The sequence below is a fragment of the Lithobates pipiens genome, unplaced genomic scaffold (genome assembly GCF_037356315.1).
Source record: "Lithobates pipiens isolate NorthernLeopardFrog02 unplaced genomic scaffold, aLitPip1_a1.2 Scaffold_27, whole genome shotgun sequence".
Lineage (NCBI taxonomy): Eukaryota > Metazoa > Chordata > Amphibia > Anura > Ranidae > Lithobates > Lithobates pipiens.
Window position 1 is genome coordinate 16,471,689 of NW_027507788.1, and position 25,670 is coordinate 16,497,358.

General features: G+C 42.8%; 1 protein-coding gene across 1 annotated transcript in view; it reads right to left on the reverse strand.

Annotated features, from left to right (window-relative positions):
- The window catches only part of LOC143933367 (uncharacterized), a 39,047-nt gene that overhangs the window by 11,028 nt on the left and 2,349 nt on the right, over positions 1 to 25,670 (reverse strand). Inside the window, exons 2-13 of the mRNA XM_077456235.1 lie at positions 20,430 to 20,546; positions 18,299 to 18,445; positions 14,982 to 15,122; positions 14,720 to 14,827; positions 12,567 to 12,656; positions 12,329 to 12,472; positions 11,860 to 12,000; positions 11,614 to 11,727; positions 7,245 to 7,355; positions 6,880 to 7,026; positions 4,736 to 4,876; positions 2,279 to 2,383 (exon numbers count right to left, since the gene is read on the reverse strand). Of these exons, the coding sequence (XP_077312361.1) occupies positions 2,279 to 2,383; positions 4,736 to 4,876; positions 6,880 to 7,026; positions 7,245 to 7,355; positions 11,614 to 11,727; positions 11,860 to 12,000; positions 12,329 to 12,472; positions 12,567 to 12,656; positions 14,720 to 14,827; positions 14,982 to 15,122; positions 18,299 to 18,445; positions 20,430 to 20,546 (1,506 nt within the window). The remainder of the gene's footprint in view (positions 1 to 2,278; positions 2,384 to 4,735; positions 4,877 to 6,879; positions 7,027 to 7,244; positions 7,356 to 11,613; positions 11,728 to 11,859; positions 12,001 to 12,328; positions 12,473 to 12,566; positions 12,657 to 14,719; positions 14,828 to 14,981; positions 15,123 to 18,298; positions 18,446 to 20,429; positions 20,547 to 25,670) is intronic.

A 25,670-nucleotide genomic window follows, 5' to 3' on the forward strand; every position in this document is an offset into this window, starting at 1 on the left:
AATAATAATAATAATATATGTATGATGTCAGCATGGATATCACAGATCAACTTTGCAGTTCCTCCATACTTTATAGTCAACGCGTTTCACAAGATGCTTTCTTGCTTCTTCAGGACTGATTGGGTGGGTGCTGTTATTGAATTCAAAATATACGAGAGGTATTCCATAAATGTCACATATTATTACAGGATGTATTTTTCATTTCTTACACATTCTGTACCTATATTTGGGCATCCTATCCAAAAATAAACAAAACAAAAAAAAATAAAAAATAAAAGGTTTGTGCTTGCCTGATTGGCCTTATCGCCCATGTCTCTACATTGAAGGCCAATCAGGCAAGCACAGACCTTTTATTTGTTTTTGTTTTGTTTATTTTTGGATAGGATGCACGAATATAGGTACAGAATATACGAATGTGTAACAAATGAAAACTACATCCTGTAATAAGATATGACATTTATGAACTACCTCTTGTATATATTGAATTCAATAACAGCACCCTCCCAATCAGTCCCAAAGAAGCCAACAAGCATCTTGCGAAACGTGTTGACTATAAAGTATGGAGGAACTGCAAAGTTGATCTGTGATCTCCATGCTGACATCATACATATATATTTTCCATTGATGAACTTTCATCTACTCTACACACTATTCAGCTGGATCTGGATCTCCATGCTTGGGATTGGGTATTGTTGACCTATTGAATGTAGAGGGTGCTGTAATGATTTTATGTTTACTAATTCTAACATATTTTTGGAATAAAGATTGGTATATTATAGATTGCCTCATGTTGTGCCTACAAAATAGGGTTCTGTTTTCATTTTCCTTTATATTCAATTTGGATGTTGGCAAGGTGAGGGTCGTCCTTCCCCACCCTTCTTTAAAAGGTAAAGGGTAACTCTATTTTTGTGGGGTAAAAAAAAAATAGCAAAAAAAAATTTTGTATATCATATAAAATTGTAACACAAATCATATTGTAATTGAATGCTATCATAAATGACCTTTCCTTTTCAATCTGCAGCTCAGATTTTGGGTATCCCTCGTAAAAAAAAATTACATTTTTGGTGAGATACTCCAAAAGGGAAAACACGTCTCAAGGTATGCAGACCCTGCCACTTTCCTCATTCGAGCCCTGCAGGTGCAGCATCTGATTGATAATTATAAAATCATTCCCATTCACATTCACTTTCCACAGAGAAACAAACAGCTATTTCTTCAAAAAGTAGGAACATGCAACAAAGTTTGTTAAACTCCCGGGACTGTATCTTTGTTGAACACTTCCACCCTCACTATTGGTCATGTCTCCAGTAAGGAAAGTGGCCTCTCCAGGTATCCTCCAGCAGAGAACTGCCAATTACTGGAAGCACTGCATCTCCAAAGGAAGGGCTCCACCAGGTCCCATGGGGGCCAACACTGAAGTCCCACTTTTGTCCTTATAACTTTCTGCCTAAACTCCTCCTGCTCTCTCACATAACCCACGTTCCTCCCGGCTGAGCCAAGTGCCAATTCCAGGGATCAACCACAAGTAATAAGAAGAGGTGAGTCCAATATTCTTTCAATACTTTACTTTTCCAATTTTAGAGCAGACAACTTTAAGGCACACAACTTCAAAGCACACAACTAGGGCAAACAGCTTCTCACCAAATTTGGTAGCAGCCATTGTCACTTTCCCAGGATGGGAACTTGATGTCCTGTCCCCAACTCCCTCCAATTCAGGGCAGCAGGACCTCTCCAGATATCCTCCAGCTGAGGAATATCAATCACTGGCCTGACCTCCTACTACTCTCTCACATAACCCACGTTCCTCCTGGGTGAGCCAGGTACCAACTCCAGGGATTCCCCACCAGTAACAAGAAGAGGTGAGTCCAATAGGCTTTCAAGACTTTACTATTCCAACTTCAAAGCCGACAAGGGCACACGATTTCAGGGCATACAGCTTCTCACCAATTTTTGTAGCAGTTTTTGGCACTTTCCCGGGTCGGCACTCTATGTCCTGTCCCTAATCCCCTCCAATTCAGGGCACCAGGACCTCTCCAGGTGTCCCCCCAGCTGAGTAATACCAATCACTGGAAGCACTACGTCTTTGAAGGAAGGGCTTCATCAGGTCCCATGGGGGACAGCTCCATAGTCCCATTTTTGTCCTCTCAACTTTCTGCTTAAACTCCTTCCACTCTTTTTACGTAACACACTATTTATCAATGGGGAGCACACCACCATTTTCGCCAGACTGACAATGGCACAAACACGGATTCCAGATGCATTAATTCATAAATTTTACCTCCACAATAACAGTTAGATGTGTAAGTAATTCCTGTTCCACTGACACTGTATCTCTCAGTTCCACATGTACGTCTGGCACATCCTCGAACGGATGACAAGCTCCCTGTTGAGAAAAAAAGACGGTCAATAGTAACAACTTTTCTTACTTTGTTGGCAAAACATTTGCTTTTTATTTAACCGAAATATGGTTTAAAGTACCCATTATACCCAATGAAATGACTGGCCTTGGGTGATATGTACAAATCCTCTACATAGGTTGTACCTCTTTATTTGAAGTCTTCTTTTCTTTACAACCATTCAAATTCCAGAATGTGTAAAGCTTGGCTGAGCTTTCAGAAATCAGGGAGTGGGGGGCTGAGGTCAGGGCTACTGTTAGAAGGCATGGGGCCCTGTACAGCCTGACAGCCCCCCCCAAAAAATATAAAAATGATATTTTCATGAAAAAAAAACACACTAAAATTATTATTAGAGGAACAAAATCCTGAAATAGGAAGGGGACTGGTAAGGCGATGATGGGGAGTGAACAATTACAGGAACTAATCCAATGTGTGCCTCTCCCTGCAACAGCTAAAAGGGAGGGAAACAGAGAAAAACCTGCTTTTAGCTGCTGCAGGGAGAGACACCCAGGGGATCAGTTCCTCTGATTGCTCCTTTCCCCTGCCTTACCGATCACCCCCTCTACTGCCCATATCCAATTCCCCTGCTGTCTGGGCCCCCCTTGCTGACCTGGGCCCCGTAAAGGAGGACTAGTGAAATCCCCTTTTCAGCAGCCCTGGCAGAACTCAGTGAGGAGAGCCGAGAGCTGATTGGGGGGAAGGGAACTACTCCCCTCTACAGGCTGTCAATTACATGCTGTGTACTAGAGCTCCCTCCCCTGCCATCTTTTTTCTCTCGGTATCAGAAAAACCTTTCAGCCGTGAGTCATGCAAAGGAAAGAGGCAGCAGACAGAAATGACACTTAGTGCTCTGGATTGAGGCAAGTACACACTACACATTACAGAGGTATATTCTTTGTTCATTTTTCATGTCTGAGGTTTACAACCACATTAACCGCTTGTCGACCAGCCGCCGCAGTAGTACTGCAGCAACATGGTGCGGTTGCGCGAATCGGCGTCATGTTACGTCAATTCCAATTTTGGGCACTAGGGGCACGCGCGTGGCCCCTGCTCGCCCACGTAGCCAATGCAAGTTCCCGGCGGTTGCGATCGCTCGGGGCACACTAAGAACTGGGATCTGTGTGTGTTAACACATAGTTTCAGGTTCTCTGAGGGGAGAAAGGACAGATCGTCTGTTCATACAAAATATGAACAGAGATCTGTCATCTCCTTTACACAGTGTCCTCCCCCTTCAGTTAGAACACAGAGAGAAAACACAGTTAACCCCTTGATCGCCCCCTAGTGTTAACCCCTTCTCTACCAGTGACATTTTTACAGTAATCAGTGCATTTTTATAGCACTGATCTCTGTATGAATGCCAATGGTCCCAAAAATGTGTCAAAATTGTCCAACGTGTCCGCCATAATGCCACAGTACCAATAAAAATCGCAGATCACCGTCATTACTAGTAAAAAAAAAAAATTAATAATAAAAATGCCATAAAACTATACCCTATTTTGTAGACGCTATAACGTTTGCGCAAACCAATCAATATATGCTTATTGCGATTTTTTTTACCAAAAATATGTAGAAGAATACATATCGGCCTAAAATGATGAAAAAAAAAATGTTATATCTTTTTTGGGGGATATTTATTATAGCAAAAAGTAAAAAATATTGCATTTTTCTTTCAAAATTGTCACTCTTTTTTTGTTTATAGCGCAAAAAATAAAATCCGCAGAGGCGATCAAATACCACCAAAAGAAAGCTCTATTTGTAGGAAAAAAAGGACATCAATTTTGTTTAGGCGCAGCATTTTCAGTTAAAATTACACAGTGCCGAATTCTCAAGAAAGTGCTCTAGTCAGTAAGGGGGGTAAAAGCTTTGGGGGCTGAAACGGTTAAAACATGACAATATTAATAATAATAAAACAAAGGAAGAAACTGAAGTTCATTTCCCCTGTAGGCTCTACAAAAAGAGCCCATAGCAGCGTAGTAAAGAAAGTCATACGCTTGGGCGGGCATACACATGTATATACAGTAATATACGTGTGTGTGTGTATATATCCCCAGAGAGCCCCCCACTTGCATCAGGGTCCCCAGAGAGCCCCCCACTTGCATCAGGGTCCCCAGAAAGCCCCCCACTTGCATCAGGGTTCCCAGAGAGTTCCCCTTACATTAGGGTCCCCAGAGAGGCTCCCCCTTGCACCTGGGTCCCCAGAGAGCCTTCCCTCCCCTTGGGGACCCCTGCAGAGACTCAGGTCTATGGGCCACAGATTGAGGGTTGTAGCCCCAAAAGCCACCCCCTAGCGACGCCACTGTGGTAGAATATGAAGCTCCTTAACATTAACATAAACATACCATTTATGTTTGTAGAATAGAGAACACACACGGTTTCCTCTCCGGTACATTCCACGGTTTGCTCATCATAGCACCAGCCAGAAGAAGAGGATTGGCAGGTTGGACAGGTCACTCCGTTGCGTTGAGGGCTGAGAGATGGCACTTTGAAATAAACATTCAAAAATGGATTTCAAAAAGTCGAACTTGGGAGAGAAGTTCTCTCTTGAGTTACAGTGATGTTATCTTGGTACTGAAAACATTTATTCTTGGCAATTATTTACTTTCAAGTATGCAGGCAATTATTTAATATTCTGATATCTCTTGCTCATAGAAACCACCAAAATATGCCACAAAAGGGAGGCCACTGCTGCCCCTTCTTAAATGTAAAGCTATTTATTTATTCTTTATTGAGTGATTTTTAATTTTGGATAACGTAGGCAATGGTTAAAGCTAAACTCCAGGTATACATTGGTCCAGCTCGATCCAATAGAACCATGCATTTACCATTCCTGGGAGTTTTCTGTGAAAGCTGGCATGCTGGGCAGCTGCCATGCTGGTTGCTGAGCTTAGATGCCATACAAAAAATTCTTTGCATGTTCTCAATGAATTCAAAGTATTCTATGAGTGGATGAGATAGTGAAAGAGACATCCCCACCCTGATTCTCCTACTTACCCCCTCGGGGAAGGCTTTGGAATTCATTGGGAAAATCAAATAATTCTCTGAGTCATGCCTGTGCCAGGCAGGCTGCCTCCTATTTTAACAATACAGTAGGGAAGCCACTTGGAAGCGGTCTACACTAGCTTCAACCCCCCCCAAAGCTAGTGGGGATTGCTGTAGTAACAAGGTTTCCGGCTTACTGGGGGATTAGCTAGGTATGGTGTATGTGTAGAAGAGAGCTGATTGGAGGGAAGGGAAACACCCCCCTTCACACAGAACAGAGTTAGAGCTATCAATCACAGCCTGTGTGCTGGAGCTCCCTCCCCTGTCACCTAGACCAGTGTAACTATGTAATTTTTCATACCTAAACTTCATCTTCAAGCCCCCCCGTCGGGTTTTACTTTATTTATTTAGATGTCTTAGCCCTATCAGAGAGATGTCCCTTTACTCCCCTTCCCCAGAACAGGTTTCACTACTGGAAAAAGATGTAAGGAACCCCTGGCTCCCTATAGTAGGCCATAATTTCTCATCAATATTTAAAAGGAAAGAAGTCTGGTAGATACCATCCATGTCTGGTAGATACCATGCATCCTTATCAAACACAAGGTCCATAGGCTGAATCTGGCCTGCCAGACCATTTCATGCGGCCCTTGCTCCCCTCCTGCATCTGTGGCACCCCCCCCCCTCACCTCTGCCTCCACGTTGTCTCCTCCCCCAGATCCTGCACTTCCCTATGCAGCTGCTGAGAGGCTCATCTCTGCCCCCCCCCCGTCTCAGCAGTCAGCTGCAGAGAGGTGGACAGAACTCCTCCACCAGATCCTGCACTTCCCTATGCAGCTGCGGAGAGGCTCATCTCTGCCCCCACGTCTCAACAGTCAGCTGCAGAGAGGTGGACAGAACTCCTCCACCAGATCCTGCACTTCCCTATGCAGCTGCGGAGAGGCTCATCTCTGCCCCCCCCGTCTCAGCAGTCAGCTGCAGAGAGGTGGACAGAACTCCTCCACCAGATCCTGCACTTCCCTATGCAGCTGCGGAGAGGCTCATCTCTGCCCTCCTGTCTCAGCAGTCAGCTAAAGATCCTGCGCCTCTCTTTAGCAGCTGCAGCACTCCCCCCCCCCCCCCTCGGTCACTGCCTTCCCAGGTCGCAGCATTCAACAGACTCTGGAAGCCGACTCCAGCCCTTCTCTGGTTTATCTCAAGACCCTATACTTTCTGCTTCTCAGCTCTGCCCCCAGGTTCTTCCCTATAGCAGCTCAAGGTAAGGGGGATACACTTTGAATGTAAAGGACTTGACTTCGGCTGGTGGGGGAGGTCTACTCTTCACATCTGATGTAAGGGGGGTGGGTTGCTTAAGACATCTAGTCTGACAGACACAACCGGCCCTTTGAGAGCAACCATGGTTCTGATGTGGTCCGCAAAAAAAAAAAAAATTGGTTTGACACCCTTGCTCTAACAAATAAGGCCCACTAATGTGTGTGTATGTGGTGTGTTTAGGTAGATTTATTACCTGACAGAGGGGATGAAGAACAGTTGTCAAAAGCACAGCATGAAGAAGACATCGTTATGTTACGATAAGGGGAGCCAACAGATCCAATTCTGTCACACTGGTTTGAAGGTGCACATGACCTGATTGTCTTGTTAGAAACTGATCCACCTGTTAATTATTTGAAATAAATACATTTACTATACATTTCCCTATACATACGTAAATGATATGAAACATCAAGAGATGTAAATAATATCCTTATTTCGTTTTCCTCTTGACCTCTCTGCATAGTAAGTCCTGCCACAGCATTGGAAAGCAACCTTGAAATCCCGACTCTTGACTAGAATTAGCACTGCATTGAAGGAAGCTCTTGAATAGTAACTCACCGACAGTGGATTCTGTATATGAAGTTGCACAGACAGAGCCAGTAGGGCAGGTGACACTGTTTCCTGGGCAGTTTGTTGAGTCCATACACTCCAAGCATGAAATGTTATAGCCTACAAATGAGGAATAGAAATAAAAGAAGGATAGAGTGAGGACACATTTTTGAAGCCTTAAGCCTCGTACACACGATCGGACTTTCCGACAACAAAACCCGTGGAATTTTAGTCCGAAGGGTGTTGGGTCAAACATGTCTTGCATACACACGGTCACACAAATGTTGGCCAACAATCACGAACGTAACAACGTACTAAATGTACGACGTGGTTTTTCAGCTCTTTAGCACCACCCTTTGGGCTCCTTCTGCTAATTTCGTGTTAGTATAAGTTTGGTGGGTGTTGATTCGCACTTTTCTTTCTGCGCTTTCCATTTAGCGCTTTTCATTTCGTGCTTTTCAGTTTGTTTCTGAACGGGCGTTTGCCAACCAGACGTGTTGCGGAATCGGAGAAGATAATGTGTTATTTATTATTGGCCTTGGAGTTATTGCTTTGACATTATTTTTTTGGTTGAATAATAATGATTTGATTTGGTAAATTTTCTATATTTTTGGATGCATAGAATGCACCTTTTTGGTAATTTTCTATTGGCAGATAGCGTGTCTATTTATTTATTTTTTAATGCACAATAAAAAAAATTGTGTAGAATAATACTTGGCTATGTGTTTTAATTCAAATGACAGTTTGGGAGTAGCAGTTACATTGAAAAAAAATACAATGTAAAATTGACAAGGGACACCAACATAGTTGTATCTTTGATCTACGGGATAATGGTTTTGTGGTAACTTTCACAAAAAATAAATAAATAAATAAATAAAACATAATAATATTATTCTTGATATCACTAGAAAATAAAAGCCTTTGAAAAATCGTTTACAAAAACTCCATCAGTATCACCAGCAAAGCAGCTTCATTATTATCCCATTAAAGCGGGAGTCCGCCGGGAGTCCGCCGTTTTTTTTTTTTTTTTTTAAAGCCAGCAGCTACAAATACTGCAGCTGCTGACTTTTAAAATATTGAAATTTGCCCGCCCAGCGCGCCCGCGATGTCGGCACCCGAAGCCGATCTCTCGATCGTCTCTTGGGTGCTGCCGCCGCCATCTTGGGTATGGGAATCAGGAAGTGGAGCCTTTCGGCTTAATTTCCCGGTTTCCTACTGCGCATGCGCGAGTCGCGCTGCGCAATAAGGATGGTCCCCGCTGTCTCTGGTATCCGTGTGTTTCCCAGCAGGCAGCGGGGGACTTTCGGAAAGGGGTGTAGATTCTGCGGAAAGGGGCGTACCTTCTGCAGAATCTACACCGGAAGTGGGTGCAGATACCTGTACTGTACAGGTACCGGCACCCCCCTCCCCCCTGAAAGGTGCCAATTGTGGCGCCAAAGGGGGGGAGGGTTCCAATGAGCGGAAGGTCCACTTTAGGGTGGACCTCCGCTTTAAAGAAGAAGAGAATTGTACGCTGCATTTGGAGATCTCATAATTTGCCACGTCACGAATGTTAACTCTCCATTACGAACGCTAGTTTACAAGGCTGACCGCTTATGCTTCCGAGCACGCCTGTTTGTACTTTGGACTTTTGTCCGACGGATTTGTGTACACGCGATCGTAAAGCCCGACAACAGACATTTGTTGGCGGAAAATGAGAGAACATGCTAGTCAAACTCAGACAACAAATGTCCAATGGAGCGTACACACGGTCGGACTTACCGCCAACAAGCTCACATCCAACATTTCACGTTGGAAAATCTGATCACGTGTACGTGGCATAAGTCTTTTGTTCAACCCCTTCCCCCCTAAGGGTAAAATAAATCAAAATGCCTAAGACCAAGTTTTCAACTTTGACATGTGTTAGTAAAACCGTACATATCATCACAGCTACTTTGTGCTTCTTTTTTTTTTTACACACACTTTTTTTCTCTCTCTCTCTGCAAGGACAGAGAAAGATGCAATGGGGTTGATCTACTAAAGGCAAATAGGCCATGCACTTGGCAAAGTGCAGTTGAACTCTGCAATTGCAGTTGCTCCAGAGCTTAGTAAATGAGGTAAAGCTTCACTTTGCAAAGAATACCCAATCATGTTCAAGGAAAAAACAACAACAGCATTTTTGCTTGCACATGATTGGATGATGGAAATCAGCAAAGTTTCTTCTCATTTCCTAATCTCTGGTGCAACTGCACTTTGCAAAGTGCGCCGTCTATTTGCCTTTAGTAAATCAACCCCAATGCATCTCTCTTGTCCATTCACAGAGTCAGAAAACACAGGGACGGCTTCACAGTGACTGATCACTGTGATAGCCAATCAGAGGTTATCACAGCGATCCGGTGACCCAGAATCTTACATTTTAGGTCCCGATCATTGAAACGGATCCCGGGGCTCTCGATGAGACTCCGGTCTCTGTGCTGGGAGTGTGCTATTCATTGTGCTCCCAGCACAAAGGCAGATACGCAAATCTGCAGCCCCACGAGAAAAAAAAAAAAAGCCCAGTCCGGTGGGACCGCATATCTGTGTTAGGTTGGTGCCAAGATAAGCATTTTCAGATGCATGATAGAAGGGATGCAGCCCCAAAGGAAACCAATGTGCAGTCAGCACAGACCCATGTTAAATAAAAAGGTGCTTCCAAATAGATTCTTCAGTAAAGTCACTATTTAATGATCATAACCCAACCATGGCACCTGCCTGGAGTTTTCATGTTCTCCCTGTGCCTGCTTCAATTTTAACCGGGTACTCCAGTTTCTTCCCACACTCCCAAAGACAGGCTGGTAGGTTAATCTGCTCCTGTCTAAATTGGCCCTAATATGTGTATGTATGAATGTGAATTAGGAACCCTAGATTGTAAGCTCCTTGAGGACAGGGGTTGATTTGAATGTACAATATCGGTGTGAAGTGCTACATAAATTGTCAGCACTATAGAAATACCTGTAATATATAAATAGATAAATAAAAAAGAACAGGTTACAATACACTAATTATGTGTTTCATGGCCCTTTTTTGGTCACTTTTTCAGGAAAGGTGTACAGTACAGCAACAGAACACACAGGGGGCGCAAATGCCTAGAGCATTACCCAAGGTCTATTAAATGAAACGAAACAGCTAAATAAATACTCAGAAAAAACAGATGCAATGCATGACACTCTCTCACGGTCAATCAACGTGGCAACGGATGACCGACCAATTGCCGATATCGGGCAACATTGCCAATTGCTCGGTCATCCGTTGCCATGTTGACTGACCATCAGAGAGTGTCTGCATTGCATCTGTTTTCTGTGAGTATTACACTGTATTACCTTGGGTAATACACTAAGCCAGGTATATGCAATTAGCGGACCCCCAGCTGTTGCAGAACTACAAATCCCATGAGGCATAGCAAGACTCTGACAGCCACAAGCATGACACCCAAAGGCAGAGGCATGATGGGACTTTTTGGTAGTTTTGCAACACCTGGAGGTCCGCTAATTGCAGATCCCTGCACTAAGCGTTTGTGCCCTGTGTGTTCTTTTGGAGTTCTTAGTTGGATTCCCTTTCTGAGGAGGGCTGCACAGCTGAAGCATTGTCCTTGAAATGACATAGACTGTGCGCCTATCCCTGACTGGTGGCTGTCCCTTTGAATGCTGGAGAAATTGATTGTTCTATTGCTGGTATACAGTACACTTTAATGGCAATGACAATCTGTGTGTATCCCTTTAGCCGAAGGTATACTTATAAAAGGAGCATAACAACAGTAGGCCCATTAGATTACTTAAATTATTAGTTTGGGTCATTGGAAAAACAAAAAATCCAAAAAAATGCTGTACGTATATAAAATGCAGGCTGCTAGGCATACAACCTGCAGCAGCCTCCCAAACCTTCATGGCCATGCCCAACTTTTCTAATTGGCCAAACCCCAGCACTTTCTGGTGGTTCCAAAGCTTGACCTTCCCCTCTTACCCTTCTACACATCCCTAATGGCCAAGCAGACTGTCCTTCATAGTGATGTCCCAAGAGGAATTAAGTGGCAAACTCAAAGCTACCAACATTCTCCTCGTACAGTGTATGAGGTATGAGTAGGCACCTTTAGACAACTACCCTATCATACTCAGTATTTTTGACGTACCTCCTGTAGAGCAGATAAACTTAACATCATATTCAGATTTGTTTGCGCCGTGAGATATTTGGCCAAGATAACAGTTACGTGGCAATAAAAATGTGCATGGGCAGGGCTTTGTGGTTGACTCAGAGATACCAGCATTCAACTGGTACAGTTTAGGAGGGCTGCAACAGGTATCTGTAGGCACCTTTATGCAGTCACTCTACTATACATACAGTATCTTTTACTATTTGCACATACCTCCTGTAGGGCAGATAAACTTAAAATCAAATTCAGATCCTTTAGCACTGTGAGACAGTTGGCCAAGATAGCAGTTACTTCTAGTAGTACAGCCACGCATGACAGTTGGAGTTCCTGTTGTAGGGAAAAAAATCAACTGCTTTGGAATACATATACAAATAACAAAATGCAAAATTCTATAATGGTAAACAACTGATGATAATACAGCTAAAACATCAGTGTAATGGAAAATTGTGGTAGACATACCCAACAGTTTTTCAGTGTGGACCATACACACGGTCTCACTCCCAGTGCATTCCATGGTAGTCTTCGCTGTACACCATTCAGAATTATTGGACCTACAGGCAGGACATGTCACCCCATTGGCTGTTGAATTAAGGCTTGACCCTGTGAGATATTAAATAATTGAGAAAATAACAGAGGCAAACCTTGACTGTAAACATATTTTTGGTTAGTTTAACCCAACATTGCCTAAAAATATCCCATATAGTTTAGGCTTAATATTGAATTTCAGGATGAGCTTGGAATGTTATTTTTTCTTATATGGGATGGATGATGGTAATATGGTAGTTTTAGTAACTTTACAAAGAGGCAAATTGCTACAGACAAATGAGATAGTATTAAAAAGAAAATTACATTTTCAATCCAACAGTAAAAAAAAATCAACTCAAAAGCATATCCCAAAAACTGACATGGTATACAAATGGTCACATACAAGTTGGATTGTTTAGATTGCAGTTATTAGTTGAACAGATGGTCATCATTCTTAATGTGCCACCGAGAAAGGTGGCACTACTGGAGATTCCACACTGGTATATTGGAAGACATGCAGTCCTATTTATTTCAGAACTTGCGATACCTGCAAAAAAGTATATTGCTTATTAAAGAGGACCAGTCTTTCCACATAGTGATGTTATTCTAGTACAGTTGTGGAAAATGCTTGTTCAACTTACCAACAGTACTTAGAGTTTGAACTCTTGCACAGATGGTGCCAGTAGGACAGGTTACGTTGGTGTCTGGGCAATAGGTGTTGCTAGAATTGCCTTAAATTAGAAAAGAACAGCAATTAATCTCTTTCTCTATCCAATTACAAATGTCCTTCACTTTTCTCGTAGGATTATTTGAAAGCAAGGGCAAATTATTCCTCTGGAAAACAGTTTACATGATAATTGAAATGAATGGATCACACACTTGGGTAAATTGGGTTCAAATATTTAAATATTTGCTCATGGCTTTCTTTTTGTACCAGTTCATTTAAAATCAGAACTTCCAAACTATAGGCCCTTGTACACACGGGTCGGACATTCTGACAACCAAATCCGTTGGATTTTGTCCGACGGATTTTGTCTGAAACTGGTGTTGCATACACACGGTCGGACAAAGTTGTCGGAAAATCCGATTGTACATAACGTGATGACGTTATTTCATTACGACGGGACTACGTTCAGGCTAGTAGCCAATAGCTTTGGTCTAGGAATTTGTTCTGAACATGCGTGGCACTTTGTCCGTCGGAATAGGCTACACATGATCGGAGTATGTCCGATCGGATCATGTTGTCGGAAAATTTTATAGGCAAGTTGGGAAATTTGGTCCGTCGGAATATTCAGACGGAAACAGTCCGATGCAGACCACACACAGTTGGATTATGCGACAATACGGTCCGATCGGACACATTCCGTCATAATCTCCGACCGTGTGTACAAGGGCTAAGTCCTATTGAAGTTAGCAAGAATCCAAACCAGCCCTCCACAAAGTGTTTATTAACCACTTTCAGACCGGACCAATTTGCTGGTCAAAGACCAGACCACTTTTTGCGATTCGGCACTGCGTCGCTTTAACTGACAATTGCGCAGTCGTGCAACGTGGCTCCCAAACAAAATTGATGTCCTTTTTTTCCCACAAATAGAGCTTTCTTTTGGTGGTATTTGATCACCCCTAGAGCGACAATTTTGAAAAAAACGCATTATTTTTTACTTTTTGTTATAATAAATATCCCCCAAAAATATATAAAAAAAACATTTTTTTCCCTCAGTTTAGGCCGATACGTATTCTTCTACATATTTTTGGTAAAAAAAATCGCAATAAGCAAATATTGATTGGTTTGCGCAAAAGTTATAGCGTTTACAAAATAGGGGATAGTTTTATGGCATTTTTATTAATAATTTTTTATTATTTTTTTTTTTACTAGTAATGGCGGCGATCAGCGATTTTTATTGTTACTGCGACATTATTGGGGACACATCGGACATTTTTGACACATTTTTGGGACCATTGTCATTTATACATTAATCACTGCTATATAAATGCAGTGATTCCTGTGTAAATGACACTGGCAGTGAAGGGGTTAACCAGTGGGTGGCAGTGTAGGGGTTAAGTGTTCCTAGGGGTGTGTTACTAACTGTGAGGGGGGGGTTGGGCTTTCATTTAGTGAACACTGATCTCTGCTCCAATCACATGGAGCAGAGATCAGCGTCACTAGTTGCTAGGCAGAATGGAGAAATGTTGTTTACAACGGCACTTCTCCATTCGGCCGCTCCGTGAGACGATCGCGGGGATGCCCGCGGCGATCGAGTCCGCGGGTCCCGCGACCGGACTCACGGAGGTCCCGACCAGCGCGCTCCCGATAGCAAGGCGGCAAATTTAAAGGGACGTACATGTACGCCCATTTGCCTGCCCGTGCCATTCTGTCGACGTACATCGTCGTGCGCTGGTCGGCAAGTGGTTAAAGAACTATAAATTATGCAAAATTGTGCAGATTGTTTTGGGAAGCTTCTGCAACCCTGAGAAGATGATGGGGGTAACAAATGGAAAACAATTAGATACAATCTAGGGAAATCAGAAAAAAAAAAATCAAGAGAAGCTCCTTAGAGCCCTCAAAGCCCTTCTCAAACAAATATGTATTCCCATAGGTTTTCATTTAGATCCAGTTTCAGTTTCTGGTAGAACGCTACCAAGTAGCAAGCTAGACGATAGCTAAAATGAAGTGGAGGAAATAAATTACTTTTCCTGTTAGTTTTTTATATTTTTGTTTACTGTAGGCTTAGTTTAAGAAATTGCAGGTAGTGGGTTGCATGTCTTTATTCATTTATAAGATATTATAGAATACCTCCACAATAGCAAGTAGACTGGTAAGAAATGTTTGTTCCATTGACACTGTATTTCTGAGTACTGCAGATATTTTGGTTGGCACAGCCTCTAATGGAGGACTTGTTTCCTGTAATATGAGAATAATAATCCTATTTAAAAAAAAAATACTTACACGTATAATAATACATTTTCAATAGTATACACTCAACAGACCAAAAAGAAGAAAAACATGTTGAAATAGGAGCTTAATGTTAAATAAATAAATAAATAAAAAGACTCACCGTTTATGTCAGTAGAGTAAAGAGCACATACGTTCTCATCTCCGGTACAGTCAACAGTCTTTTCTTCATAACACCAACTAGAGGAAGACGACTGGCAGCTTGGACATGTCACTCCATTGGGTTCAGAGCTGACAGGTTGTACTTAAAAAAGAACAAAAATATGTTTAAAAAAAAAAAAAAAAAAAAAGCTGATTGCAAGGTGTATCTTCTAACCCACAGGCCATTGGTGTTTCAATAATATCATCTACAGTAGATCAGGCTTTCTCCACCAGTGTTCCTCCAGAGGTTGCTAGGGGTTCCATGAGCAATGAGTAATTTCTGACTTTCAGATAAGTTCCCACTAGCACTAGGGTTGCCACCTGTCCAGGATTCCCCCGGACAGTTCGGGTTTGGAATCATGTGTCCGGGTTTCAGACTGTCTGCAACCCGGACACATTATTTAGACTGGTTTATGGCTTCCCAGCAGGGTTGCTGGCTGCAGTTGTCTAAGCTGAGAGTGTCTGTTACTCTCTTTCACACTCCCCAAAGCCAACACTAACAACGGCCCCCCCAAACACATACAGATGGGAGAGGAGAGAGGGCTCGATCTGCACCTCTTCCCCCCCACCCCTATCCCCTCTTTGTCTGCCCACACTCCAATCCCTGGCACTGTGCCTCAGAAAAGGGAAATTTGGGACAAAAATTTGAAGTCCAGCAGCCTCAGATCCAACTGAATGAGAGGCGCTGACTGTCAAGAGGTGAGTGAGCTCACCATCCATCTCACCATCCATCCATCTGTGACTGAAGTCTCCCCCCTTCACTCTCTTGCTTCTGAGTAAGTACACAAAGGCAAATCAGGGTTCTTAGAGCACCCCTTATATCAGAGTTCCCCTTTACACCAGAGGCCACAGTCTTTCCCCTTACATCAGAGTCCTCTCTGTACATCAAAGTTCTCAGTGTCCCCCCTTAGATGAGGGTTCCCAGTGCATCCCTTTTGTTAGAGTCCCCAGAGTTCTCCCTTACATCAGAGTCTGGAGAGTCCCCCCTTACAGTGAAAGGGAACTCTGCAAGTTCAGATGTAAAGGGGGAACTCTGTGGACTCTGATGTAAAGGGGGACTCTTGTTATTAACTTCATATGATTAGAAATGTTATTTAGTAGCAAAATATATGTATAGTTTATACAAAAAATTGCTGTGCGCCACAAAAGTGTTCGGGTTTGACTTGAAGAAAAGGTGGCAACCCTAACTAGCACTTTAGATCTTTTTAATGATCTGTAAGTGGAGAATTCTTCCCAATGACCTCAAGTACAAGGAGCATTCTTCCACCACGCTAATGTATCATGAGTTGTAGCTGTTGTAATTTTTTTCAGAGGTTCCCCGAGACCAAAAAGTTATTTCAAGGGTTTCTCTGGGATGAAAATGCTGAGAAAGGCTGATCTAGATGCTGGATCCAAGCATTTTGACTCTAAACTTTTTTTTATTTTTTTGTTCTTTCACAAGAAAAGAAAGGTGTATATGGAAAGGGATGAATGATTCTTTACCAAGCAAATGATTTCAAAAGATTAAAGACTAATGTGCCACTGTAGGAAAAATACATTAGGGTGAGCTTTCAGATGCAATCACCAATAGAAGGAAAGTACTACGGTATGCTATTGTAATGATCAGATGGCATCCCCTGCCATCTGCTAGATGAAACTCAGTACCACGGCATAGTCACTCTGTTGCTGCTCACCTGACCTCAAGCATAATTGCGTAAATTAGGCTGAGAAAATGTAAGGAGTGCCTGATCAAATATTTGTATTTCCACATAGGCAACTCCCTGCTAATGGATTATTCTTGCTATGGACTCTTCTTTGGTCCCTTGGTTCCTGTCTTTGCCCGTTGTCTGCTCTGACCTCAATTATTACTTTGACCATGCTTTTTAGACACCTTCCTTGACCTTCAGACTGTTGGATTGTGTTCCTGCTCTCTGATTCTGCATTGTGTTTGGATCTGCTTGTAGTCAGCGGTCACCCTTCAGTATTAGCCCTTGTACACGCGGTCGGATATTCCGATGGAGAATGTCCGATCGGACCGTGTTGTCAGATAATCCGACAGTGTGTGGGCTCAATCGGACTGTTTCCGTCGGAATATTCGGCGGACCAAGTTTTAGAGCTGGGCTATAACATTTTCCAACAACATGATCCGATTGGAATTTGTCTGATCGTTTGTAGAGAATTCCGATCGGACAAAGTGCCACGCATGCTCAGATCAAATTCCTAGACCAAAGCTATTGGCTACTAGCCTGAACGTAATCCCTTCGTAACTGAATTACGTCATCAGGTTACAAACGATCGGATTTTCCGACAACTGTGTCCAACCGTGTGTATGTAACACCAGTTTCGGACAAAATCCGTCAGACAAAATCCAACGCATTTTGTTGTTGGAATGTCCGACCGCGTGTACAAGGGCTTAGAGAGTAGGTGCAGGAACTCCCTCTTTTTGAGTCACCCCTTGTCTCCACAGCTACCCGCCTCCAAGCACCCTTCCTCGATTCCACACCCAAACCTGTTACCCTTACCGCCCCTGTTAGAGAATACAGAACCAAGTAACAGGAAAGAAAGAGGAAAAATAGATCCCCTAAAATCAGCAAATATAGACCCCCCAGCAAAAATGGACCACCTGCAACAAAATACCCCCACTACAGCAACAACAGATCCCTTGCAGCCAGCATCAGCAGACCCTCCAACAGCCAGAAACGATAGACCCCCCCAGCAACAATGGATCACCCGCAACAATAGACCCCTGGCAGCAACAACAGATCTCCCTACAACATGCATCAATAGACCCTCCAGCAGCCAGCAACAATAGACCCTTCCCTCAACAGTAGATCCCTCCTAAACAAATTACCCTCCCAGTAACAATAGATACACCACCAGCAACTACAGACCTCCCCAGCAACAATAGACCCCCCCATCCCCCTGCAAATCTAGATCCCCTTCAGAGATATTAGATTTCCCAGCAGCCAGAATCAATAGACCCTGCAGCACACCCCATTACATACATTCAGTGCGGGAGGTGCCGGAACTGCGTTCCCCCATGTTCCCACTGAAAAAAAAAGTCCTGGGCAGTGTCATTACTGGAAGCTTATGCCAGAGTATATGGACAAGAAAGAAGAGGGTGCATGTGATGATCCCTTGGGGGATACAAGAAAGATAGTAATTTTTTGTACAAGCTCCTGGTCGAAAGTATGCAGACATAGACAGTACATATATAGATAATTACAAAACATATTAAATTATAAATCTAATCAGTCAACACAAAGTAAAATTGTACCTAAAAATGTTATATTTTCTTACCTGCCAGAATGGATGCAATGCAGTTCTCTGTATAGCAACACGAGGTGGATGTCTTTACGTTACCATAAAGACTACTAATGCTTCCGACTTTATCACAGACACTGGAAGGTGCACACGAGCGGATGTACCTTGTAGAGTTTGATCCACCTGTGACCAATTGACACCAAATCCTTTTATTAAGATGTGATTCCTATGCCATTTGTGTAAAGCCACACTATTAATAAATGTAGCAAAAAGCCCTTGTGTGCCGCTTTAAAAGCAAATGACAGTTTTAGGAGCCTCTGGATGGAGTAGCATGCAACCTACTCACCAACCTACGTTCCTGCTATTGCGTATACTTGCTAAACTTAGTCGCATCAATTCAATTTCATTTCAATTTATAGCACTGTTGTAAATAAAATAAAATCACTAGAATTCAGTCTCATCAGTCTAAAATCAGAACCTTCAAAAAAATGGCGAACCATATGAGGACACTCCTTTATAGGTGAAGTCCAGCCTGGGCTTGTTTGGTTGGGCTTCTCTCTGCTGACGTCACCAAGATCAGTCCAGGCACCTCGTCATCACGACTCTGGAAGTCTGGATCTGCCAGGTGCCTGGACTGATGGCAGTCTCAGCCGGGCAGGGCATAGCAGAGAGCTGTTAGAACTGTGTGATCTGCGGTATTTGAGTGTTCGGTTCTCAGTGTTAGAGCCAGCGGGGGACAGATGCAGCGTCGGACCGATGCTACATCCACCTAGGTAAGTAACTAAAATAGAAAAAAAAGTCAACACTTCTCTTTTAACCACTTCCCACCCAGCCAATAAATATATACGGCCGGGTGGGAGCCGTCTACTTCTGATAGGACGTTCAGGAACGTCCTTCAGAAGGAGCGGGATCACGCGCGCCCGTGCCTGCGCAGCGGCGCGATCCCGATGTGCTCGTGTCACCCGGACACGGCACATCTCAGATCGGCAGGAGGGCTCTGTGATTGGCCCTCCTGATCACATGACGGCCGTGTCCAATCACGGCCATCATGTGATGTAAACAAACAGCCGGTTGCTAGGCAATCGGCTCCTCCTCTCCTCACACAGAAGTCATCGCTGAGGAGAGGAGAGCAGATCGCTGCAGCCGGCTGATCAGTGAGTATGAGCTGTTTTTTACAGCTTTTTACTCACTGATCACCAGTCTAGTGTAATACACAACACACCACACAGTGTAAACACAGTCCCCACATATGTCCCCAAAACACACATGTCCCCAAAACATACATGTCCCCAAATAATAAAACACATGTCCCTAATAATAAAAACATGTCCCCCACATATGTCCCACTAAAATCACATGTCCCAATGATTATCTGCACACATATGTACGTGATCACCTGCACACATCTGTACATGATCATTTGCGTACATATGTCCGTGATCACACAAACCGATTATTATACACTTAACGGAATTTTTTTTACCAAAAACATGTAGCAGAATACATTTTGGCTTAAATTTATGACAAAATTTGATTTGATTGGATTTCTTTTAAAATAGAAAAAAGAAAATAGTTTTTTTTCAAAATTTCCGCTTTTTTTGCGCTTATATCGCAAAAAATAAAAAACGGAGTCGTGAATAAATACCACCAAAATAAAGCTCTATTTGTGCGAACAAAATGATAAAAATTTCATTTGGGTACAGTGTAGCATGACCGCGCAATTGTCATTGAAATTGCGAGAGCGATGAAAGCTGAAAATTGGGCTGGGAAGGAAGGGGGCGAAAGTGCCCTGTATTGAAGTGGTTAAGCACCAAGTAGCATTAGCACTGAGCACTTTTCTTGAATTAATTTACACTCATGGGTTGAATTTATAAATTTCATGTTTGCATTTTTTGGGGTAAGATTATTTGGGGCATTGATAGATTTTTTTGGCATTATACAATTTGGTATCACGAATCAATAGAAATGGTGCCTATTATGTATGAATTGTAGCTCTGTGAATACAATTTGTGGTTTGGTTACGTGTGCCTAGGCCACTTATGAACATTTGTTATGGGAGATGGTGGGGGGGGTTGTAATTAAAGGGGTATAAATAAAAGTAGGGTTAGCGCAGGTTTTTTGGAGTTAGACATGTTTTGAGTAGACATAACCTTTGAATGAAACTCACCTGCAGTGGATTCTGTATATGAGGTTGCACACACATAGCGATCAGGACAGCTCACAGCAAAACCTGTGCAGGATGTGGAGTTTGTAGACATGCATTCTATACAGTTGAGAGAATGGCCTGGTTTGGGGAATAAAAGGGTTACATTTGGCATTGCAGTGTAGGCATTAGTAAAACAGTAATATTGCCAATTTATTGTTCTTAAAATGGAACTAAACCCATCAATGTAACTGTTTCCTAGAACAATTACAATCTAATGTCACATACACACGATCGTAATTTTGGTCAGAAAAAGCTCTGATGGTTTTCCTGACGGAATTCTGACGGGATTTCGCTCAAACTGTCTTGCATACATACGGTCACACCAAATTCCGACCGTCAAGAATGCGGTGGCGTACAACATGTACGACGGGACTAGAAAAATGAAGTTCGATACTCAGTAGCCAATAGCTTCCATCTCGTAGATTGAATCTGAGCATGCATGCGTTTTTGCGCATCAGAATTACATACACCTGATCGGATTTTCCGATAGAAAGTTTTTCCATCTGAAAAATTGAGAACATGCTCTCCGATTTTTGCTGGCGGGAATTCGGGCAGCTAAATTCTGATGGAGCATACACACGGTCGCATTTTCCGATGAAACGCTCTCATCGGTCTTTTGCTGGCCGAAATTCCAATCGTGTGTACGCGGCATTACTTGTGCTCTGAACTGATCTGTCAAGCCATCAATGGCTGGTGTCATAACTGACATGTTCAACACCATGGCGACTACAGATTAATCAGAGGTTAGGATGGCCTTTTCCTTAGCTGTAAAGTTTAGAGGGTTTTGTTTCAAAGGAAATTTATAAATTCTGTATTTTTGTAATTGTATTCTATTTGTATGGTTTGCCTATGTATTGCACACTGCACTCATTGTGCACACAGCACTAAATGTGTTTTCATCACATGTTTGCATTCTTTCGAGTCCTGATTAGAATTTAGCCTGCCTATGTTAAGCCCCTTGTTACCATAAAAGTACAATTGTAATAGTAATGTGATACCTACATTATTATGTGTATGAAAAACTTCAATTGCATCAAATAAAACAGAACAGTTGTTTGGAAAGATGCGGAGTGTATCTTTTTGTGTCTGTCTCTACTGCAGTAGTTATTATTAATTTGGAACCACTAATCAATATGAGGATAGGATTTGCCTATCTATAACATTTCCAGAAAACAAATATATTAACATACACAGATGCATTGTCAAGTCAACTTACAGGTATTTAGATACGTGTGTATTTTATTATGCTTGGTTTGGCTGATTACATCTTAAATAGGGACATTCGGACCAAACACTGGCTGTTCGGATGTTCATCTGAATGCAGAATGTTTAGGGCATACACCATGAATGAATGTGACATGGTTGCTAAGGAAGCAGCACGTGCTTTCACCCGCGACATCCTTACCAACCATTGACATCCCCCTGGCACACAGACTCCTCCAAAGGTATACCCACCCATACATGCCAAACAAAGCCAAAGAAAATTCCCAGCTCGACTCACCAACCAGCCTTCAACAACCAAATTATCCTATCTAACGGTTTGCATTACCCCCAAAACATAACAGACCCTTAGGAGTTGATTTACTAAAACTGGAGAGTGCAAAATCTGGTGCAACTTTGCATAGAAACCAATCAGGTTTGTTATCAAAGCTTAATTGAACAAGCTGAAGTTAGAAGACAAATGGGCTACCCTGCAAAGCTGCACCAGATTTTGCGTTCTCCAGTTTTAGTAAATCAACCACTTAGAGTTTGCTATATATTTTGAGGGACCTTTGGCGTCTGTGAGCTATTGTTCTGTTAAAAAGGAAGCCAAGAGGGAGATCTCATTTTAAATTTTTTTACAATTCTTTATTTTTTGCATTGGCATATGTTCCCTACACCCCCCCCCCCCCCCCCCCCATGCTATTGTTTGACACTCCATTACTTTTTAGCTCAGAAAATTGCATTTCTAATATGATAAATTTGACTTTCCTTGATTTTAATAGAGTTCTTCGAGGTTCACAGAGCCCTGCTCAAACAGAACCCAGGGCAGTTTATCTCACCACTAATCTTAGGGCCAAAAAAATTTGCTATGCTATAAGGAACATCTAGAACTGTTAATTGGGTTTTATCAGTGCCCTGAAATGTACCCTTTTCCTTGAATTCCTTCTGAAAAAAAAACAAAGCGCTTCTATTTGAGCATTCCTAGGCATTCCTGCGATCTGAGCCTCACAGCTGTATATTTGCAGTGTCAGAACAACTAAGACACTGTTGCCTGCTAGTCTTAAGCCTGGTACACACTGAAGGGATATTTAGCTTAAAGGGATTGTACAGTGATTTTTTTTTTTTTTTAAATAACAAACATGTTATACTTACCTCCACTGTGCAGCTCGTTTTGCCCAGAGTGGCCCCGAACCTGCTCTTCTGGGGTCCCTCGGTGGCTGTCTCGGCTTTCTCCCTCAGATGCTTCTCATGTTCATGCAAGCTCCCTCGCATGGCGAGAAGCATCTGCGGGCGCGTTCCCGTGATACAGCCGGCGGCTATAGCCGCTCGCTGTATCACACGGCCCCGCTCCCGGCGCTCCGCGTCACTGGGTGTGATTGACAGCAGCGCGAGCCAATGGCTGCGCTGCTTTCCATCCATCCACTCCAGCCAATCAGCGGCCAGGCTGAATGGTGGAAAGGACGTCTGGGGACGAGCGCGGGACAAGTAAAATGGGGGGCTGGGGGCGCAGGCACTGTCAGATGTTTTTTCACCTTAATGCATAGAATGCATTAAGGTGAAAAAGCATTTACCTTTACAACCCCTTTAACCGCTTTCATTCTTTAAGAAAATCGGTTTCCATTTTGTGTCTCTCTAACATCCACTTCACTAATAGATAAGCTCAAGTTTTGCTAATCTAGTTTCGTTTCTCATGTTACTATTATCTTCTTTAGTTGTTTCGTTTCTTGGAAAGCACATGATTTTGAGAGACATCACTAGTTTCACTTTTGTCATAGGCTGTACTTGTATATGATTGGATAATCTGTATGACACATTCAAAGGGCGGTACTTTCTGAAAGCCCCCTTTAAATATTCACACCAAAGAATAAAAATTTGATTTGCTCGGAGAGACTTTGTTGTTTTGTGTCATTGTCTCAATGGGCTAATCTCACAGGCCTGTGGGGATTGGAAATCACACTTTAACAGACATCAGGGGAAAAAAAACACCTCTAGACAAACTACATTCCCTTCACACACCACTAGTTTTTTTTTTTTTCCAGAATACTCCAGTTAGCACTCTTAGCCATTGGCTGAGAGCGCTGATCAGGAGTCAGGTGACATTTTCCAGAATGGTCGCCCGACAGAAGCTGGCCAAATGGTCGGCTTCTGTCACACTGGCTGCCATAAACAAGGGCCAAATGGTGTTATTGAACTGGCCAATGTCGTCTAACATTCAGGCCGTGTGTACTAGGCTTTAGGAATTATCACTATGTTGTCACTCAATCATTGTTCTCCTTGCTGGAGGCTCTGACATGAGGAAGGAAGGTCCTGCCTATACCAAGATGGCCACCTCTGCGAGAGATACAGTGCAGAATAGGGTAAAAAAAAAGAAAAGAACAACAAAATTGTATAGCTTTTTATACACTTAGAAGAAAAAGAAAAAAACCTGTCCATATTGGTCTGACTTTACATCTGAACCTACCAAAAAATTCCCACCACCACCATGTACGCTGCAATCGTCTGCAATGTGCAATTAAAGTATCAGTTTTACATGCAGAAAGAAAATTTATTTTAATCAGTCATAGTAATTTTTCTGCATTTTTCTGCAACCAAGCACCGGCCAAGATTCACTTGGGGAGATCAGACAGCCCCAGGACAGGTGAAGTACCTAGAAGTTACACAGCGACAATAACTTGCCTCTTAGACCGGTATTTGACTTGATGTCAAAATCACTTTAGGTACAAATAAAGACTGGCTATTGTTAGTTGACTTTAATTAGGTAGCCTCTGGTGAACCTAACGTCATTGACAGACAGGAATTTTTTTTCAAAACAACATTGTTATATGATATGCTTGTGTGACGGAGGAAAGAATTCCAGACTGAAAGATAAACTAAGTTGACGTCATGTCTTCCAGGTCAGCGGAAGAAGTTGGGGTCATGAGTTTCGTCTGAGTTCAAAATAATTTGAAGGTTGAATTTTGATTTTATGCTGTCTTTATTAGTTTTGGATAGAGTAGGGAAGGATCAAAGTATAGCTTATGCCGCGTACACACGAGCAAATTGTCCGGCGTACTTAGTCCGGCAAACAATCTGGCGGATAGTCCGGCGGACTTTCTACCGAACGGACTTGGCCACACACGGACACACAGAAAGTCCGGGGTTTGCTAGCGCGATGACGTACAGCACGTACGACGGGACTAGAAAAAGGAAGTTCAATAGCCAGTAGCCAATAGCTTCCTTTTTCGCACTTGCTTCTGAGCATGCGTCATTCTTAGTCCGCCGGACTAACATACTCACAAACATATTGTCCGCTGAAACCCAAGTCCGGCGGAAAGATCGGAGTGCAAAACTACTTTCTAAGTCCGCTGGACTTTACGCTGGAAAAGTCCGCTGAAGCCCACACACGATCGAATTGTCCGCTGAAATGCGTTTCGGCGGACTAAGTACGCCGGACGATTCGCTTGTGTCTGTACGCGGCATAAGACTCCTTTCACACTGGGGTTGTGGAAATATTAGTGCTAATGCGCCGCTTGTTTTATCGGCGCTTTAGCGCTGTTTAAGAGGTGCTTTTTGGCTGCTAGTGGGACACTTTTAACCCAAAGGAAGGGGTTAAAAACGTCTGTGTTGTGGCGCTTCATTCCAATGGGCAGGGGCATTTTGGGAGCGCTCCAAAGATGCTGCTTGCAGGACTTTTTCTAACGTCCCCCAAGCGCACCGTCTGTGTGTGAAAGCATCCATTGCAGATAATGGGAGGCAGTTTTCAGCTACTATTTCTACTGCTAAAACACCTGAAAACTACCAAACTGTGAAAGGGGTCTAAAAGCAAAAATTTTTTTTATAGCTTTAGACAGAGTGGAGAGGGATCAGAACATCTGCTACATTTGTATTGCTACCTCTACCCTCGTTAGGGAGATTCACCCTCTCTATTTATCCTGTTTTCCAGTATCAAGTAACAAATAATAGTTGTATCTTTGATCTTAAAAACTACGGGATAATGGTGCTGTGGTAGCTTGCCCAAAA